This window comes from Schistocerca nitens, chromosome 11 (genome assembly GCF_023898315.1).
Source record: "Schistocerca nitens isolate TAMUIC-IGC-003100 chromosome 11, iqSchNite1.1, whole genome shotgun sequence".
NCBI lineage: Eukaryota > Metazoa > Arthropoda > Insecta > Orthoptera > Acrididae > Schistocerca > Schistocerca nitens.
Window position 1 is genome coordinate 70,737,236 of NC_064624.1, and position 21,052 is coordinate 70,758,287.

General features: G+C 43.6%; 1 protein-coding gene across 1 annotated transcript in view; it reads left to right on the top strand.

The window, feature by feature from the left end:
- The window catches only part of LOC126212650 (ankyrin repeat and SOCS box protein 8-like), a 32,991-nt gene extending 19,623 nt beyond the window's left edge, over positions 1-13,368 (top strand). The window contains exon 2 of the mRNA XM_049940075.1: positions 12,882-13,368. Coding sequence (XP_049796032.1) covers positions 12,882-13,368 — 487 coding nt within the window. The remainder of the gene's footprint in view (positions 1-12,881) is intronic.
- The last annotated feature ends 7,684 nt before the right edge of the window (positions 13,369-21,052 follow it).

Here is a 21,052-nt window from a genome sequence, read left to right on the forward strand (position 1 = left end):
ATATCACCCTAATGCCGCCCCTGCCAATGCCAATATCCTATCGCGATTTCATGTCAGCTAGAACCCAGAATTTCATGAGGATGCAGAAGTCTGTTTTCATGAGGACAGTGAGACTGCCATCATCAAAGACCTATCTTCCAAAATTGATGCACGCCTTGTGGGATAACACACAGTGACAGGCCATGTCCTCCAGGAGGTTTTGCATTATACAACAGAAAGATGGCCTTCTGACAAAGTAATGTCTCGTGTACCCAGACCTCCAAGCCTTCTGTAGCACGCAGCAAAAGTCTTTATCTTTGCATCACATTGTGCTGATAAAGGTCGGGATGGGCCGCGCTCAGGTCCTGATTCCCAGAACCCTATGGCATTGGGAAGTCATTTTGACTCTCCTAGCAATACATCCACTGGAAGGGTGTGGAGACACTTAATGCGAGAATGGTGAAAGAGTGCCTCACATGTCAAAACAAGCAAGCTGTGCCCCTGTCTGTATTTTCCATGGCCTCCTATGGGGACTCATTGGTCCTGTCTTCATTTGGACTTTGCTGGCCCATTCCTTGGATCTGTGTGGCGTCTGATTTTGAATGTGAGCAGTGGGTTGTGCTTTGTGTTTTTCATGCCATTCACAACCTCAGTGAAGACGATCCAGATTGTTCCATGGTTGTTCGCCCTTAAAGGCGTCCCAAAAGCCTTGGTCACTGACAATGGCCCCAATTATCATCAGCAGAATTCTGATTCTTGCTGTTCAATTTAATTTCATCAGTCAACATGGTCAACCTCACAAATCACCATTTTCCCTAGAATCAGAACAGCACCATACCTTCTTGGATCAATAGATGGTGTAGATTTTCTTTGCAGGATCCAGTGCAGCTGTGGACACCCTCCCTTTGTTCTCCATTTGATTGGACAGCCAATGTTTGAATTCCAGTTGCTGTGAAGAGGCTGTTGCTGCTGGCATATCCATGAAGTATGGGCCCATCATGGATCCAAACCACTAATGGGTGCCATAACTCCTTCTTGCACTCCAGACGCCTGAAATGCGACTCTCTTTGCGCCATCTACCATTTCCCCCACCCAAGACCTCCTGTGGCCAGCCACAATTCGTCACACTCTCATCCCATATGAATAGAAGTGGATCCAGTCCCCCCCCCCCCCAAATGGTGAATGCTCCAACACGGTCCAGGCCTCCAGGTCCTGCTGTGGCCTAGATGCACTTTTGGGGGAGAAGGGCGGGCAGTGGCAACATGAATTATGGTTGTACCATGTATGCCACAGAATGTAACACTCATGCAGTCCATAGCAGCCACGCAAGATTTTCAGAGGGCGCACGGAGAACTACAGACCAATAGATATCTCGACAGGCAAAAGTAAGAGGTCGCTGGCCTTATTGCAAGACCGTGCCTGTATCCGGTCACGAGTTAGAACGGGACAGCACCGTTCTTCCTGGAGAATAACTATTTAAGGAAACCCAGGGATCACTGTGGACAGTTCCCATCGACGAGAGTTGGCCGATTCATGCTATTGTCTATACGCCATCGATGACGACAATGTAGCGGCGAGAAGTAGGCTTCTGATTTGGAAAACAGCTCTCACCGAGTGTTGTTCATTTCAATGTTTAGTTCCGGCTCCAGGGATTTAGGTGGAGCCAAATCCACTGAATTGTATTTTGTTCGGAAACGCAGAGGAGGTATAGTCAGATTGTAATTATAAATTGTGACAAACAGTTAATTTGCCTTTCGAACGGACAATAATGAAACTAAGACAATATATTTTGCTTCAACTGGGATACTCAATAATGAAAAACAGATGGATTTTGCAGAAATTATGAGCTCCACAGTGAGAATAAAAAGCTAAAGGGTAGTTCCGATGTATGAATGCATGAACCCCACAGGAATTCCCCCACATAGATGCAGCACAGTCATAAGCCTGTCCTCAGAAACATGCTTTATAATTGCACGAAACTTACACATGTATTTGACATCTTGTTTGTCAACTTCAGTAGGATCTAAGTCGTTAAGGGGGCCTTAATGCAACCTCCTGACATCCACAGATAATCACCACATCGTTGAGAGGGTCTAGCCCTTTTCTGTTTCCTTCCCACCTGTTCCACCAAGCCTTGGTCCTGGCGATGTTTCATATCTCTTGCCTTGTTCATCATCATGTGAACAAAATTTTGACCATGAATTGGAGTAGCTATATAGTAAGTACTGCAGGCCTGGATGTTGAAATATGAAGATCATTACTTCTACACCAGAAACTTGGAGTTTTCCAGGGATGTAACATTTTGATTACTACCTTTACCAGACTTGTCATAGCGAAAAACAGACAGTACTTACGGAAGACACCGTCCTCTTTGGCAAAGTAAACTAAATAAAGTTGAATGTACGATATTGGCAAATTTGCAAAGTGAGGGGAAATATATAAATTGCATTAGGCACAGAAAAGTTTTGGCATTGTTGTAGCTTCATGTGGTAATAAAATTTTTTGATACTTAGCGAACAAATACTTATCTCATAGTTACAGCCCGATCGTGTATTGTCTCCATGCAGCCAAACATTACTATTTACAATCAATGATCGGCTCAATGGGACCAGAGGACCCAGTCCACTCCATGTAAACACAGTCCACACCAGTATGAAGCCAGCACCAGCTTGCACTGTGTCTTGTTAACAACTTGGGCCATGACTTCGTCGAGATCTGCACCATCCTCGAACTCTACAATCAGATCTTACCAACTTTAATCGGGACTCATCCAATCAGACCACCGTCTTCCAGTCGTCTAGGGTCCAACCAGTGTGATCACGAGCACAGGAGAGGGGCTACAGGGAAAGTCGTGCTGTTATGCAAATGCACTCACATTGGTCACCTGCTGTCATAGCCCATTAACGTAAGTTTGCTGCACTGTCCTAAGAGATGCGTTTATCGTATGTCTCACATTGATTTTTGCGGTTGTTTCGCCAAGTGTTCCTCGCTTCTTAGCACTGACAAACACCGCTGCTCTCGGCCCCTAAATGAACGCCGTCGGCCACTGCCCTGTTTGTGATGAGAGGTTCTCCCAGCATACTCTTGACGCTGTGGATCTCCAAATGATGAATTGTCTAACGATTTCCGAAATGGAATGTCCCATTTGTCTACCTCCTCCTTCTAATCAGCGTTCAAAGTTTATTAATCCCCGTCGTGCGGCTATAATCAAGCTGGAAACCTTTTCATGTGAATCACCTGAATACAATCGACAGCTCGGCCAATAAACTGGCGCTTCATACCTCGTGTATGCCGGACTACCGCCATATGTGAAAGTGCATACCGCTATCCCATGATTTTGCCACCTCTGTGTGGATGTAGCAGCAGGCATCTCTCGTAGTTTGATTCTCGAACTTCAACCGTGGACTTCCTCTGGTATTTTTCTGATATATATATGTCCATTGCACCAAAACAGATAATCAACAAACCCCTTCTAGCCAGCATTATTTTATTGATTTCGTTGTTTCTTATCTTATTAGCCCCTTTGGCTTTTCACGGTGTGCCTTTAACAACACATTTCAAAAGTATTACGTTTTTCAGTTCCTTATATCAAGGAGTCCTGGTCTCACATTTACGAGATGCAACACTACAGGCACGCTTTTGGAAGCATTTTTCTGGTGTGTTAGCAGTCAGTTTTAGAGGCTAACATCTTTTTTCTAGGTTTTGTTCTGATTCTTAAATTTTCCTCGCTCCTTACACCTCCAGCTATTTTATTTCCTAAATAAGCAACAAGGTGTTAGAGTACGTGGCCATCCACGACAGGTACTCGGACGCTGATTTGTCGTCGTTTTGTCACAAACCATTAGAAATACAGTTTCGTCATGACTTCGTCCACCTCATTTAAAGTGGAATCTAAGATGTGCTGGATCAAATGGTGTCGTTAAGGATATGTGGGTATTCACGTGACTCATTTTTTTGACACAGGAAGAATGTCGTATTGTTGTACTGACTTGTGAAGAACAATATTTCTACTAGGAGTACTATGTGGGTCATTTTTGACCCAGCTTACCCGCCTCTATAATCATCGCACGACCAAATGCTCCCGTGACTTTTCATCATTTATGGGGTTGTACGACTTACCCAAATTTCATCCCCCCTAGTTCACTCACCTATAAGTACGAAAAATTCATCTATTATACCAGTAGTACGATCTGGGTCATTTTTGACCCGTACCCGCACAGTTTGATATCAGGTAATACCGGTTTTCTGGCACTAAATAGTTTCTGGGCACGCCTCGACGTTATTCACGAGCTGTTAGAGTATATTATACTTTGGGCCAAAAAGAATGTTAAATACAAATTATTCGGTTGTCGAATGATACTTTATATCAGCGAGGCTTTCCGTTTTCTATGAACTGGCGACATGCAGACCTACGCGGAGTAACATTGCAAAACTACAGAATAATATGTGACATATTACACTTCATTATTTTCATCGTGGCAGCGACACTATAAAAGAGGTAGTGCCGGAGGACATACGTTGCCATATGTAATTTTATTTATGTTCGGAACAGGCTTATGTCTCTTGAAGCTATTTTATTGGTCTTGACGCAGCTGCTGGTCTAAGACATTTTTCATTTATTTGTGTTTGCAAGTCGCCGAGTCCAGTGCCTGTGCTTCGAATTGTTCCATGAAGAAGTTGGCCACCACTGGACTGAGAGGACTACCCATGGCGACACCTTCCAGCTGTTCGTAGAAATCGCCATTCCACGTGAAATAACTCGTGGTGAGACATGCATGGAAGAGCTTTTTGATGTCTTGCGGGAACATGGAACCGATGTGCTCCAGAGCGTCACTGAGTGGTACTTTCGTAAATAACGAAACAACATCAAAGCTGACCAGGATGTCGTTTGGCGCAAGTTTCAGTTTCTTCAGCTTCTCAGTGAAATGTCCTGAGTCCTTAATGTATGTGTCGGTCTTCTCCACGTGTGGCTGGAGCAGAGAGGCCAAGTGTTTCGCCAGTTTATACGTTGGTGAGCCAGGAGCGCTAACGATCGGTCTCAGTGGAACGTTGTTCTTATGGATCTTGGGTAATCCATACAGCCGAGGCGGTAGGGCTTCTGTGTTGCGCAGGTTTCTCTGTATGTCCGCCGGCAGAGAAGACGCCTTGATTAATCGATTCGTATTCTGATTGATACGCTGCGTCGAATCTGCGCTTAGTTTTCGGTACGTCGTCGGATCTAATAGGTCTCGGATCTTTTGCTCATAATCTTCGGTCTTCATTACGACGGTCGCATTCCCCTTATCGGCAGGCAGTACCAATATACTCTTGTCGGCGTTGAGGTTCTTAATGGCTTGTACCTCTTCTTTCTTCAGGTTGCAAGCTGGTGGTTTTGCTTGGCGCAGTATGCTGGCTGTTTTAGTGCGTATTTCCTCTGCCCTTTCACAAGGAAGGGTCCGAATGGCTGCTTCGGTGTTGGCAATGATGTCCTCCATAGGTATAGTTCTCGGGATGATAGCGAAATTCCCTCCTTTTTGAAGAACAGACACTTCCTCTTCGGTCAATTGTCGTTCAGTGAGGTTGACCACTGTGTGTGACATGTCGGGAATCGCCTTGTCGATCTGCTTCCGGCATATTTCAAACTTTTTCTTTTGCCGCTTGGTGCAGCGTTCGAGTTCGTTCTGCATGCTCCTGTGAGTGTTGCTGTCGATCTTGTCCCAGTCGTCTCGATGCACTCTGCTACTTAGTTGATAGAAAATGTCCAGAAGTTCCTGATCCGTTCTTGCCAAGTCTCTCCGTGTTGTATGTATTCGCTCACGAAGAAAAGCTCGTTCCATTCTGTCGTAGATACGATGTGCTTGGGCGGTGGTGAATAGGCGCTTGCATCTCAAGAACTTCGGTGTAGCACATTTCATCTCGGCACCGTGACAGAAAGGCGAGAGAGGACATCAGTCGCGCTTTATTCTTCCGTCGTTGGTCAAGGCGTCGGTACAATCTGCAAATTTGTTCCCCGTAGAGGCGTAATACAAAATTTTTAAGGCTTTCGTGGCCACTTGTTGACAAACTGCCTATTGGCTTCTGTCTCGGGTTCTTCGGCCGACGTTCATCTAATGATTTTTCTGACGTTTCGCCAGCACGAGTGGCTGGCATTGTCAAAGCTTCACGAATATGTGAGCCTCAACACCTCAAACGAGAAATGCAACACCTGGAAACTGTTCTGCGGAGCAATGGGTACTCCACAAATTACATTAGAGGTGTAACAGAGCCAAACACTCGGCGAAGTAAGGAACCAGAAAAAGAAATGTCGGGTACGGCCTTTCTGCCATACATTCCCAGATTGACGGACAGAATCGGCCGTATATAGCGCAAACACGGCGTAAAGACGATTTTCAAACCGACAAGGAAGATCAAAGAGTGTCTTAGATCGGCGAAGGAGAAAAGAGACCCACTTGCAATGTCGAGAATATACCGTATACCATGCACGTGCGGAAAAGTTTATGTCAGAATGACAGGACGATCAATTAACACCAGGATCAAAGAGCATAAGCGACATTGCAGGTTGGGGCAGGTGGAGAAATCGACCGTGGCAGAGCATGCACTGAATGAGACCGACCACGTAATAAAATTCGCCGACACGGAAGTTCTGGCTGTAGAGAAGCACTATCACACGCGCTTCTTTAGAGAAGATGTAGAAATACAAAAACGCGCGAACAGTTTCAACAAGAAAGAGGAAAGCCTTAAGGTAAACGGATCCTGGCTGCCCGTACTGCGGCGAACGACCGTCGCAGGTAGCAAGAGGAGAACCGCACCGGAAATGACCGCGGAGAAGCCCTCGGACGTTGGCCCGCCAGGTACATATAGCCTGCGCCCGCGAGCTCGGTTCCAGTTCACCACCGGCAATGGAGGGTGAAGTTTTGACAATGCCAGCCACTCGTGCTGGCGAAACGTCAGAAAAATCACTTTTCTATGTATTCACTTTGTGGTCCATACCACAGCCACTGGTTCGTCTGGACTTATCGCAAAGCCTAAAAGGCTCAGTTCTACCTGTGGCCTCCACTGGCAGTTTTTCTCTATTCTTGGTGAGTTCCAGGACTCAGAAACAGTCTACACAGATGGCCCAATGGCTCTTGTTGGCTTCACTTATGCTCACGTTGGACATGCTGAACGGAGCTCCTAGCTGGATTGCTTCAGTGTTTTCACTGCACATTTGGTATCTATCTCGCGCACTCTTCAGCATATCCATTCCTGCACAGGTGGGTCCTTCTTCATCTCTAGTGACTCTTTAAGTAGCATACAAGCTCTCAATCAGTGCTTCCCTCACCACCCTTTGCTGTTAACTATCCAGCAGTCTCTTTGTGCCCTCGGCGACAGCGGACATTCAGTGACCTACATTAGGACCCCAGGACATGCTGGGATCCTGGGCAGTGAACTTTCTGGCAGGCTGACCAAACATGCTACCAGTAAACCAACTCTGGAATTCTTCGCACTGGAGACTGATCTCCAGTTGGTCTTACGCTGTAAAGTTTTCAGGATCTGGGATGCTTAATGACACACGGTCAGTAAACCAAATAAACTATGTGTTGTCAAGGAGAATACAAATCTGTGATAATCATCCATGCAAGCCACTCGCAGGGAGTCTTTTGTCCTTTGCTAACCCCACATCAGCCGCACCTGGCTGACTCATAGACACCTCCTCCGTCGCTAGGACGTACCTCAGTGTTGCTGTGGGTCCTACGTGACTGTCGTCCTCATCTCACTGGACTGCCCTAGTTTAGTTGCTCTGCAGTGGACTTTTAACCTTCCCATCACACTGTTAACGGTGTTGGGAGTCAATGTCTTAACGGTTGACATCGTTTTACGTTTTATTTGTGAGGGGAATTTTTATCACACAATCTAATGGTGAGCATCTGGCTTTTTCTACCTTTATTTTAACTCTTCCTCACTCTTTCTTTGCTGTTTTTTAACCTTGGTGTTCGTATTTTCCCTGTCCAAGTTCGTCTAGCCTTGTCTTTAAGGCTGGAGGTTTTAGTGTGTTGCAGAGTGACTCGCTCATCCTTTATTCCTGTTGTGATCACCCAGTCCTGGCCATCTGCTACATTGTTCTGATACCATCCACTGTGTTTTCTTTTACTTTACGTTTTCCACTTTTGTTAGCCTTTTTTGTTTTCTTCTTCAGTGTGGTTTCGAGTCAGCCTTTCGCCTTTTACTTTCCCGAAATCGTTTTGGTAATGTTTTTAACCTGAGAGCTGTTTGAATGTTGGGAAAGGGACAGATGACAGCGTAGTTTGATCCCTTTACTCCCCACACCAACCAACCAATTAAAACTGCTCTCATAAAGAATCGAACTCAATGCAGTTTTCGTAGTACTATAGCTAGGAACATGTCAGATCTATTGCCAGAATGTACAGATATATTTTATATCAGACCTCAGCTTGTAAATCACATCCAGCGAAAATGATAGTTGGGTTGGACAATGCATATGACTGAGTGAAAAACAATTTTTAATATGACAGTGAGCAAAATGCGATTTAACGGATGAGTGACTAACATGATATATAGTGTTATAATTAACGAGGCATCCACAGTCATCGTTAGTCAGCATCTTATGACACCACTATACCCAGATTAGTATGGGATGGCTGCTGCCAGCAACATCACACGCTTCTGATTTTAAATCACATCTCGTAATATGACAAGGACTTCAGGTTTCCTAGATGAAGAAGATATGTAAGGAAAATGCTCACAAATCAGTTTGCAGTTCAACAGGAACTAAAATTTGCAGAAAACTGCACACGTTTGAACAGCGAGACCAGTAATTGACTACGAAACAGTTCCTGCTCATAAAACTAGCCTAAATATCATCTCCATAAATGTAACAGACGAGAGGATGCTTGCGGATCTTATGTATTTTCCCACAATTTACGATATGGTTTGAGTTAGTTAGGAACATAACCGTATGTCAGTGCTTCAAAGGCTAGACGGCTGTGACACAAAAATTTCTTATAAGATACAAGTGGTAACTTTCATGAAGACTTATACCATTGGTAAAAGTGTTTAGCAGTAGTATTTCCACTGTCCACAACATTTCCAAACAGAACACAGGCAGTGGTGTATTCCTTCATGTGTAATGACAGCACCTTCAAGACCATCTTTAGTGTCACAATGCTACAGGACATGCAGATGTTGGATCTCAAGCCATGGAACTGAACGTCACGACAGACAAGAACTTACTGCTATGGTCAAATGCATTCTCATTCCATATGAAGCATCTAGCAGATACATTTCGATCAATGTAGATCTAATAAATCACAAGCTAGATTCTGTTTCCGAGTATTAGTTGGACACAGTTTGTTTTCAGGGAATAATCTAAATAATCCCTTGCTGACCACAAAACTCAGAGCCAGCAGGTAGGAGGTAATTTGTGATATTGTTCCCATCACAGATATATTATACAGTTTCCTATCCCTCCAAGTTTACTTTGTCTGCAATTCTGAATAGTAGACAAACGATGAATGGAGCTGCATGGTGGAAAAAACATGTTCACCAACAGAGCAACTTACAAACACACGGAATTCAAGTGCATTCCTAAACCGAAATATACTGATCACCAATGCACTAAATCACTATTTTAAAGAAAAGAAATCCTATTAACGGTCTCTCAAAGTGAAAGATTAAAAAATCTGTTAAAGTGCCTGTTCATGCTAAGCAGGAAATCTAACTTGCGGTCGTGATGTTAAACAAAATTTAAACTAATGTTCATTACATTACTTTGCAAATTCAACTTTTCTGAGTGGTTTTCCAGGATATCATTTCACTTCAGTGCATGTTCATTGTTTTCAGTCTGATTGGCTTCTTCTTTCTTAGTGCATTAGATTAATTTCTCTTCAATTATTGTTTATGGCACATACTGTCTCTCAAATGGTTCAAATGGCTCTGAGCACTATGGGACTTAACTTCGAAGGTCATCAGTTCCCTAGAACTTAGAACTACTTACACTGATCTAACCTAAGGACATCACACATATCCATGCCCGTGGCAGGATTCGAACCTGCGACCCTAGCGGTCGCGCGGTTCCAGACTGTAGCGCCTAGAACCGCTCGGCCGCCTTGGCCGGGTGCCTCTCAAAACATCTTACTATAACTGAATTATATTTTTATAGTAGGTTTGTGTTCCTGCTACTTTCATGAGGTGAAACTTTATTTTTCATCACTAGAGAGGAAAAATTGTGTGCCAAAATTATAAATGAAAAACACTGTTTTGAGAATCATTCGGCAAAAGTCCGTTAAGTATAACAAATATTTTATAAAGTCATTCTTACATTTCAGAGTGAATATAAGCTACCCCATTTCCTGTTAGTATTCTCCGTACAGTAATCCATATGCAGAGAGCGAACTTTTAATTTATGGGAGCACAGTCAGTCCCATGGATTGAGATCCTACATCTACATGTACTGTAGCATTGTGACACTAAAGGCAGTCTTGAAGATGCTGTCATTACATAGAAAGTGACACACCACTGGCTGTGTTCTGTTAGAAAATTTTTGGGCAGTGGAAGGACTGCTGCTAAATACTGAAAGAATTGGGAGTGACTCATTATTACTAACAAAGTTTATATGTACGTAATATTTGTCAAAAATATGGGAGAAAATGCTAGGAAAGCTTATGGCGTGTAGTTTTCATTTTCATGCATGCAATTTTGGGCATGGTTTGCAGGTCTCCACCATATCCATTGTACATCAGTGCTAGAAACACCACTCAATAAATTGCCTGCTACACAACACCCCATCAGAGATCACTCGTGTATAGAAGGTGGCTATCATCGGTTCACAGCTGAGGCACGCCCATGCTGGGTGGTACCACTACCAGCCCCAATAACCACACGTATGAAAGGCAAAGACTCGTCGCTCTGTAGAAGTTGTGTGTGTCTGCTTCAGCAACAGATTTAGAGTACAGAGTAGCGGATCATTTTTTAACAACGAAAAGCTTTGTGGCACAGAAGCCCACATACGACTGATCTAACAGAATATAGACTTGCAGCATCTTGTCCACCCAGAAAATCTGTTGGATTGGAGGAGAGGGGATCATGCACTGGGTGTACGCACGAGGCAACGAGCTGTAATTAAAGAGGGGATTCCATAAAATATTCAGTAGTAATGAGAAACCGTAGTAGATTAAGTGTCTCAAATCGTCACTGATTCTGGTCAGGTTATAAATGATTACCATTAAAGCACCAGTAATGATAGATTAACGCCTGTTTGTGAAGCAGCTCCCACAGCTCCGTATTAAATTGCCCAAACAGCTCAGAGTCTGGCTCTCATCTGTAGGAGTTTTTTGAATCTGGAGATGTGACTTTCACGTCTGTCAGTGATCTGTGCATTTAAAAACTAAGTAGCGCTACTTCAAACATTCAGTGTCACACCGTGGGTACACCTTCACCAGACTACACACACACATACACACACACACACACACACACACACACACACACACACACAAAACACACACACAAAACACACACACACACAGAACATACACACACACACACACACACACTGAAACATGTGTGCGAGGCAAACATAAATACACTGCCTTCACCGGGACGACACCAAGTTAAGCACTGTGGGAGTCAAAAGGGTTCAGAGCTGTTGGTTCCTGTACAGTCATTCAGGATTCACGTCTGTTTCTCTCTATATAGAAAAGAACCATTATTATCTCATGCAGTTATCAGAACTATAAAATGAGTTTTGAGTATGTCAACTGTATGATTTTCAATAGAATCAGCAACATTTGCAAATCTGTCTGCCCAAAATATTTCTAGAAAAAGGAATTATATATTTTATCGACAGCGGATATTGGATTCATTATTTTAATACGTCATTTACCAGAATAATGGAAATAATTACTTCTTAATTGACTTTAGTTTCAGAAAATGTTACTAAATTCTTGTCCTGAACAAATGCCGCACAGTGCGTTGTATCAGCATGTAGGTATTTTCGTTTAGACCCGTCCTACCGAGATTGTCGCATGTAAATTACATACTGCAGCACTTTCCAGGAAACAAGATTTACTTTCCAACGGTTGCCATATCGAGACAAGTACATTAAACTTTAATTTACTCTCATGATCTCGCTGTCGCCTTAAGGCGCATCACAGCCAGAGGAATATAAGACGAAAGTTTCTCTCTCTCTTTCTCTCTCTCTCTTTCTTTGTCTCTCTCTCTCTATCTCTCTCTCTCTTTCTCTGTGTATGTTTCTGTGTGTGTGTGTGTGTGTGTTCGTTTGTTTGTTTGTGTTAGTTCTTGTATGTGCATCTTTCAATGAGTGTGATTGTGTGTAGGGGTAGAGGAGTCGAGTTAGGTATCATTGCTGTATCCGAAACGTCACTACTAAATGGTTTCCTGGTTAACAGTAGCTTTCTCTGTTTGACGAGTTTGTGTCAAGAAACTTGTTGATAATTGGGTTTACTTTTGCTCCTGTAATAACAGAAACTTCTCTTTAAATAGCAGGAGACGTCATTAGCATTATTTGTCACATTTTCAAGTGTCAGAGAGGACTGCTGCACACAGAGACGTAGTAATGGCTGAACGAAGTGGAAGGCAACAACTTCTATTACGACTGAATTCTAAGGTCAAAAAACTAACGATCACGAATTAAAGTGACAAAATGTGATAACTTTGTATCTTGAGAGTTGGAGTGTAGGAATTTTTTGTGGAGAGTGCATGAAGAATTTGAGAGGATGACGTAACTGTGCATCTGTACGTTAATATAAAACAATTTTCTCAGTGTTCTGTATCACAGAAGGGAGATTTATCAGTTGTCAGAGAGATGAGTTTTAGAATTGGTTACAGTTGTACCACTCTGATACGCTTCTTCATCAGAAGTGTGTGTCTGAAGGAAAGTATGAGAGTTTCTGTGTTTTGTGTAGGACGCTCTCTGCGGCGGAGAAAGGCAGGAGGCTGATAAAGGCAGCTAACGATGCGACAGTGCAAGAGCTGCAGATGCTGCTGGCAGCTGGGGCTGATGTGGGTGCGACGGATGGGAAAAAGAATACTGCGCTGCACTGGGCAGCCTGGGAGGGTCACGTGGAAGCGGCGAGCTGTCTGGTGGGGGCTGGCGCGGAGGTGGACGCCGGGAACTGGGTCCAGAACACGCCGCTCCACTGGGCTGCATGGGGCGGCAGGCCGGCAGTGGTGCGGCTGCTGGCGGCGTCGTCTGCAGACCCCAATGCCAGGAACGTGGACGGGGACACGCCGCTGCACTTCGCGGCCGAGCATGGCCGCACGGAGGAGGCGACTGCACTGCTCGATGCAGGGGCTGACAGCGGGGCCAGGAATCACAAGGGGAAAACCCCAGTGGACCGCGCCAGGCAGTTCAACCTCCAACACTGGAAAGACAGGATAAGACGACACTAGCACTACAATACACACCTCTGAAGTAAATAGAACACTGCTCTAGTAAAATCACAACAGTAGCGACAATGTGAGATTCGTATACACTAATGTGTGTAGCAAGAAGCGAGTTTCCTTCCATGAAAACTCAACAATAATCGAAACGTATATCATTAATAATAAACATGTTTTTAACTAAATTCATTATTGTAAAGTAATTGGTAAAAATATGCTATTACACATAACACCACAGCCAGTGTGGCAGTAAGGCGCTGTACTGTTGCGGTAAGTTGCTGGACTACAATAACAATAAATCTTCAATTTAATCAACAACAATTTATTTATTCAGCCAACTGCACAGTTTGCAAACACTGTCAGTGAGTGTCCGTCAAGTATGACTTTAAGTAAACAGTTATGATGAAAGTCCAAAGACAGTCGTCTGAACAGAAAAAGAGCACGTTGTATTGAGGAGGAACATCAGTCATCCCCAAGGAAACCCCAGAGGCTTAGTTTGTGTCTCAGAATACTGTAATACAGTATCACAGTAGCTGTGGAAAAAATAACAATGAGTACTCAAAACAAACCATTCCTGTTCCAATACCATAAAGATATTATAGCACTTCTTAAAAACATCAAGAATTTTCTTACTTGCCAAGGACAAGCATTTACAAGAGAAACACATTCACTAATTATATCCATGTCTTGCGGAGATGCAAATGTGTTCACAATGCAACAATTTCCAAAATTTATGATAAGGCATACACCCACAGAAATTTCCATTGAAGGAGTCCACATACATGAAAATAAATCATCTTTGGTAAAACAATTACTGACTGGTTCTTCCGTGTAGTACGCTGCACAAAGTGGAAACTGTAAGATCACGACAACTTAAAGAAATAAAAGGTAAAATATTATTAATCTGGCCTTAAGAGTCAATGTAACAATCTATCAAACAATGCTCAGAGCTGTATCTCATCTAGAGTAATTTAAGATTATGTTTACATGTTATTCTAAGCCAATTACATACATGAAAAACAGTTTTGCATCACCCCAGTTCCCAGAACTCCTGAAGATAGATGTTGACTTTGGCTACTGTATCACGGAAACAGTCTATTTTACTGTTCAGAGTTGTCTATACCCACCCAAAGATGTAAACAACCATGTATGAGCAGCGCCTATTAGACGGAGGGAGTCCAGTCATTCCATCAAGAAGGAGATACACGGCTAGTGTTGTCTGTAGTTCAACCCTGCCTAGACGGTCAGTACTGCGGTCTGATTGCGTTCGCATTGTTGTCAGGAAGGGCTCTCAAGAAGGGAAGTGTCCAGGTGTCTCAGAGTGAATTAAAGTGAAGTTGTTCAGACATGGAGGAGATAAAGAGAGAGAGGAACTGTCGATGACATCCCTCGCTCAGGCTGCCCAAGGGCTAGTATTGCAGCGCATGATCGCTTCCCACGGATTACGGCTCGGAGTAACTCTGACAGCAACGCCACCATGTTGCATAATGCTTTTTGCGCAGCCACAGGACGTCGTGTTACAACTCAAACTGTGTGGAATAGGCTGCATGATGCACAACTTCGCTCCAGATGTCGATGGTGAGGTCCATCTTTGCAACCACAACACCATGCAGTGTGGTACAGGTGGGCCCAACAACATGTGAATGCATCCCTCAGGACTGGCATCAAGTTCTCTTCACCGATAACAGTCGTATATGCCTTCAGTCAGACAACTGTCAGAGATGAGTTTGGAGGTGACCCAGTCAGGATGAACGCATTAGATACACTGCCCAGCGAGTGCAGCAAGATGGAAGCTCCCTGCTCTTTTGGGGTGGCATTGTGTGGGGCCGACGTACGCCACTGGTGGTCATGGAAGGGGCCATAATGGCAGCACATTACGTGAATTCCATCCTCCGAACGATAGTGCAACTATATTGGCAGCATATTAGCGAGGCATTCGTCTTCATGGATCATAATTTGCGCTCCCATCGTGCACATCTTGTAACGATTTCCTTCACCATAACGACATCGCTTGACTAGAGTGGCCAGCATGTTCTCCAGATATGAACCCAATCGCTCATGCCTCTGATAGGTAGTGTGGTTAATGGACGACGTGACCCTTGAACCACTCTGAGGCATCTTCGCCGAATCGCCATTGAGGAGTGGGACAATCTGGAGCAACAGTGCCTTGATGAACTTGTGGGTAGTGTGCCACGACGAATACAGGCACGCATCAATGCAAGAGGACGTGCTACTGGGGATGAGAGGTACCGGTGTGTACAGCAATCTGGATCACCATCTCTGAACGTCTCGCTCTATGGTGATTCAACATGCAGTGTGTGGTTTTTACGGGCAATAAAAAGGGAGGAAATGATGTTTCTGTTGAGCTCTATTCCAGATTCTGTACATATTCCGAAACTCTCCGAACCGAGTTGATGCAAAATTTTTCTTGATGTGTGCGTTTTAGCTGGTCAAGAGGCATCAGATAAGGCGCTCTTGCTTAACTTCTCTCTGTAAATAAATGAATGTATGAAAAGGAACTTCATATATGTCGGTCAAATGTGACCATAAATATAATTTGGCATAAACTTCTACATATTGTGTGAAACTAGTATATAAAAAGAAGACGAAAATAAACTTAAGTAACCAATTACTCTAACTGGAACGACTTAGCAGAAGTCTTGTTGGGCAGAGTAGTGCCCAACAGCCAACAGCGCTCCACAGGTTACAAACACAGTAAAGTTAACACTGCGCTGGATACCTGTAGGAGGCTCACGAGGAAGAGTAAATAAGCACACTATGCAATTAATACACACTGGCCTACGGTTACTATTAAAGGAAACGTAACATATCCAAATACCTCAATTGACGATGGATAAACAGTGTTACGTGGATTAGTACAATTTTGAACTTCGCCAGACTCCCCTTAAAGACAAGTAATGACCTTGGTCACAAAACCTGGCTTAGGCCTGTACTATTCGTATTTTTATTTAATAATGGACATTTATACTAGATCTTAAGTCACTGGCAAGAATAGTAGGAATTAGTACACAACAACAAAAATAAATAACAAGCAGCCAAATCAGTAGTTTTCTCAGAACAGTTCATCAGTTGGCTCACACTAAAACGTATTGTAAACCAGAGCATAGGTCTGTAAGAGAAGCGCGGAATACTAACGCAAATCAATCACAACTAACGAAATCTGCAGTTAACACCGAAGATCAGTTACTCTCACAGCCCATGAATTGACCACACAGAAATGTATCTAAAGTTCCACCACTGCACGCAATATATAACTGCCAAACTTTGTACAAATTGACGAGGTAAAGGCGGCAGCAAAATCATAGAGGAGAACATTAACTGAAGAAAGATAGAGGTGGAACCAGAATGCGATGGATTACTGCGATGTGAAACCAGTACTTGGTGAGACATATCAAGTGTCACAGTTAATTACAAGAATCGCAGTATCGGGCAGTCCAAACCATTTTCCTTCCGCCTAAGGCCTGATGTATTAATCACGCAGCTCCATTGGTCATCTACAATCCAAGACGCTGCAAAGTCCAACAACCGCAAACACAGCAATAATAGGTCCCCCTCACCGTCCATGACTCTGACCACGAAATTCTCCATCGGCCATGTAAAATTGTCCTTCATGTGCCCAAAATACCCTGTGCTCGGGCACCTACAGCTGACCAGCGGAGCTAGGAACTCTTAGCTTCGCTGGAACCAAAGAGTGCGCGTGAGCTACTGATACACACTGGTACCAAGAAAACAGAACACGTGTGTGGCACATCCATATTACTGGCATGTGAAATCTATGGTTAGAATGCATTTTCACTTCAAATCTAAGACTGCTTCTGTGTGTGCAGACGATGCATTAATTGGCGACCCCTGTTATAATATGACATTAATAGCAATATTCACACCACTTAGTTCTGATCCCAGACTAAATTTACTCATGTGTCAGCAGTAGAGATGGTTTGAAAGCTAGTGTGTTCATAGCATGGCGTTAGTACCAATATTTGCACCATATCGGTTGCGCATGATATGAAACAATATAATAGGTTTACGTTTACTTACAACGAATTGCAGAAAACCGTTAGTAACACATGTCCCAACAGAGCTGTAAATCTGTAGTTCCGCAACACATTACGATGTGTGGGATAAAATAGACCTTCACGGTGACATTCCAGGGTGCTGCAGCATATTTTCCCTTTTTAAATTTTTGCCTTCCATCCGTCGTCTGTGCATCTCCCTGCACCAGGCGTCACATCGGCAGAGCGCCTGCAGGTGCCGTAACTCGGGCAGGGCGGGTGCAGCTGCCCTAGTCGGCAGTGTGCTGAACTGCAGAAAATGTACCGCTTGTTCAATATGCAGATTGAATAACATTTGGGATAGGCTACAACCCTGTCTAACTCCCTTCTCAACCACTGCGAGGGCTTTGTGTATATCTTGGCTACAATAATGAATTCAATATGCTTTTCGTAGTTGCTTACCCGCACTCCTATTTTTTAAATCATCATTAATCCTACTCCTGCATTACCACTATAACCCTGTATTCACCTTACCAGAAGTTTTGTTTCTCCTGCCACAGAACGTCGCTAATTCCCACTATATCCAGCTTTAACCTGTCCGTTTCCCTTTATAAATTTTCTAACCTACCAGCCAGATTAATGGATCTGACATTCAACGCTCCGATCTGCAGAACGCCAGTTTTCTTTCTCCTGATAATTATGTCCTCCTAAGTTCAAAAAAATGGTTCAAATGGCTCTGAGCACTATGGGACTCAACTGCTGTGGTCATAAGTCCCCTAGAACTTAGAACTACTTAAACCTAACTAACCTAAGGACAGCACACAACACCCAGCCATCACGAGGCAGAGAAAATCCCTGACCCCGCCGGGAATCGAACCCGGGAACCCGGGCGTGGGAAGCGAGAACGCTACCGCACGACCACGAGATGCGGGCTGTCCTCCTAAGTAGTTCCTGTCTAGAGATCCGAACGGGGCACTTTTTTACCTAGAGAATATTTTACCCAAGAGGGCGCCATAATCATTTGACCATACAGTAAAGCGGTGCCCTCGGAAAAATTACGGCTGTAGTTTCCCCTTGCTTTAAGCCGTTCGCAGTGCCAGAGCAGCAAGGCCGTTGTGGTTAATGTTACAAGGCCAGGTCAGTCAATCATCCAGACTGCTGCCCGTGCAACTACTGAAAAAGCTGCTGCCCGTCTTCAGGAACCACATGTTTGTCTGGCCTCTCAACAGATACCCCTCCATCGTGGTGGCAACTACGGTACAGCTATCTGTATCGCTGAGGCAAGCAAACCTCCGCGCCAACGTCAAAGTCTATGGTTCATGGGTGGGAAATGGAATATGTTACACATCAAAAATGAAATTGATACCATCTTCATTTCATCATGCACACATTTCATCATCCAAATAAAGTTGTCAAAAGGGTAGAAGTTCCCATACAGGCAAAAGTGAAACTGTGACCTATGAATACAAGACAGTCAAACAAATTTCACAAAGATAGACATGAAATGGAACCCACCCTAGGCAGAATGGTGCAACTGAGGCGGTAATAACAGAAGTACAGGGAATAATTTGATACTTTTTCCATAATTCAAGTAAATAATTGTGATTAAGTTAGTGATCCGTCAGCTGAGTTGCTGATATCCATATTGATGGAAATTAAACAGCTTCTTTGACTCTCCGTGAATGATAAAGCGTAATATGTCTATCAAACGTTTGTAAAAGTTAAGCTATCATTACCTATAGATAATGAGGAATTCATATATCAGCTTCACAGCTATTGACCTTCACTTGGGCAGTATCAACAACATATACATCTACATGGATTCTGTCCAAATCACGTTTAAGTGCCTGGCAGAGGGTTCATCGAGCCACCTTCACAATTCTCTATTATTCCAATCTGGTATAACGTGCAACGAACGAGCACCTGTATCTGTCTGTACGAGCTCTCCGTTCCCTTATTTTGTCGTGGTCATCGTTTCTCCCTATGTAGGTCTGTCTCAACAAAATATTTTCGCATTCGGAGGAAAAGTTGGTGATTGAAATTTCGTTAGAATATTCCGTCGCATAGAAAAACGCCCTTGTTTCAATGATGTCCAGCCCAAATCCTGTATCATTTCAGTGACACTCTCTCCCATATCTCGAGATAATATAAAACGTGCTGTCCTTCTTTCAACTGTTTCGATGTACTTTGCCAGTCCTATCTGGTAAGGATTGAACACCGTGCAGCAGTGTTCTAAAAGAGGACGGACAAGCGTAGTGTAGGCCGTCTCCTTAGTAGATCTGTTACATTTTCTAAGTGTCCTGCCAATAAAACGCAGTCTTCGGTTAGCCTTCCCCACAATATTTTCCATGTGTACCTTCCAATTTAAGTTTTCCGTAACTGTAATTCCTAGATATTTAGCTGAAGTTACGGCCTTTAGATTTCACTGATTTATCGTGTAACCGAAGTTTAACGGATTTCTTTTAGCACTCATGTGGATAACTTCCCACTTTTCGTCATTTAGGGTCAACTGCCAATTTTCGAAGCATTCAGATATTTCTTCTAAACCGTTTTGCGATTTGTGTTGATCTTCTGATGACCTTATTAGTCGATAAACGACAGCGTCATCTGCAAACAACCCGCTCAGATTATCTCCCAAATTGTCTATATAGATAAGGAACAGCAAAGGGCCTATAACACTACCTTGGGGAACGCCAGAAATAGCATCTGTTTTCCTCGATGACTTTTCATCAAATTACTGCGAACTGTGACCTCTATAACAGGAAATCACAAATACAGTCACATAACTGAGACGATATTCCATAAGCACGCAATTTCACTACGAGCCACTTCTGTGGTACAGTGTCAGAAGCCTTCCGGAAATCCAGAAATACGGAATCGGTCTGAAATCCCTTGTCAACAGCAATCGACACTTCATGCCAATAAAGAGCTAGTTGTGTTTCACAAGAACGATGTTTTGCAAATCATTGTTGACTGTCTGTCAATAGACTCTATGCTTTGAGGTAATTCATAATGTTCGAATACAATACATGTTCCAAAATCCTGCTGCATACTCAATCCTCAGTGCGTTTTCATTTAAAACATATACATAAGTTGTTTTAGCGTAGATGAGTTACAATTTTTTTTGCCGCCAGCACAGCCGAATAGTTATCGTCATTGCCTTCAGTGCGGAAGGACGAGAGTTCGAATTCTGGAACCGCCTCAGTTTTTCTATGAGGCCAGGAAGTCTGGAAAAGGTTCCACCCAGCCCTGTGGAGCCAGTGGAGTAGCTCCTCGAATAAAGAACTGGTGATACCATCAGGATACATATGTGGCAGTAGCAGGTGGAATTATTGGCTGTATGGCGATGACAAGGGCCACGGTCATAGATAGCTCATCAGTCTGATTTGTGGGTATAAGTTGCCCAGACTGAACAGACCTAAGGCTTAACCTCTTAATGATTTACGCTCTACATCCTATGTTTTATATGTACAGTGTACAGGTGATATGTCACTCGGACAGAATGTACACTTTTTCACGATTTAACACAATGAGGAGACAAAAGTTTGAGATACCTCCTAATATCGTGTCAGACCACTATTTGCTCGCCGGCGAGTAGCAACTCGACGTCGCACTGACTCAAGAAGTCGCTGGAAGGCCCCTGCCGAAATATTGAACCATGCTCCCTCTACAGCCGTCAC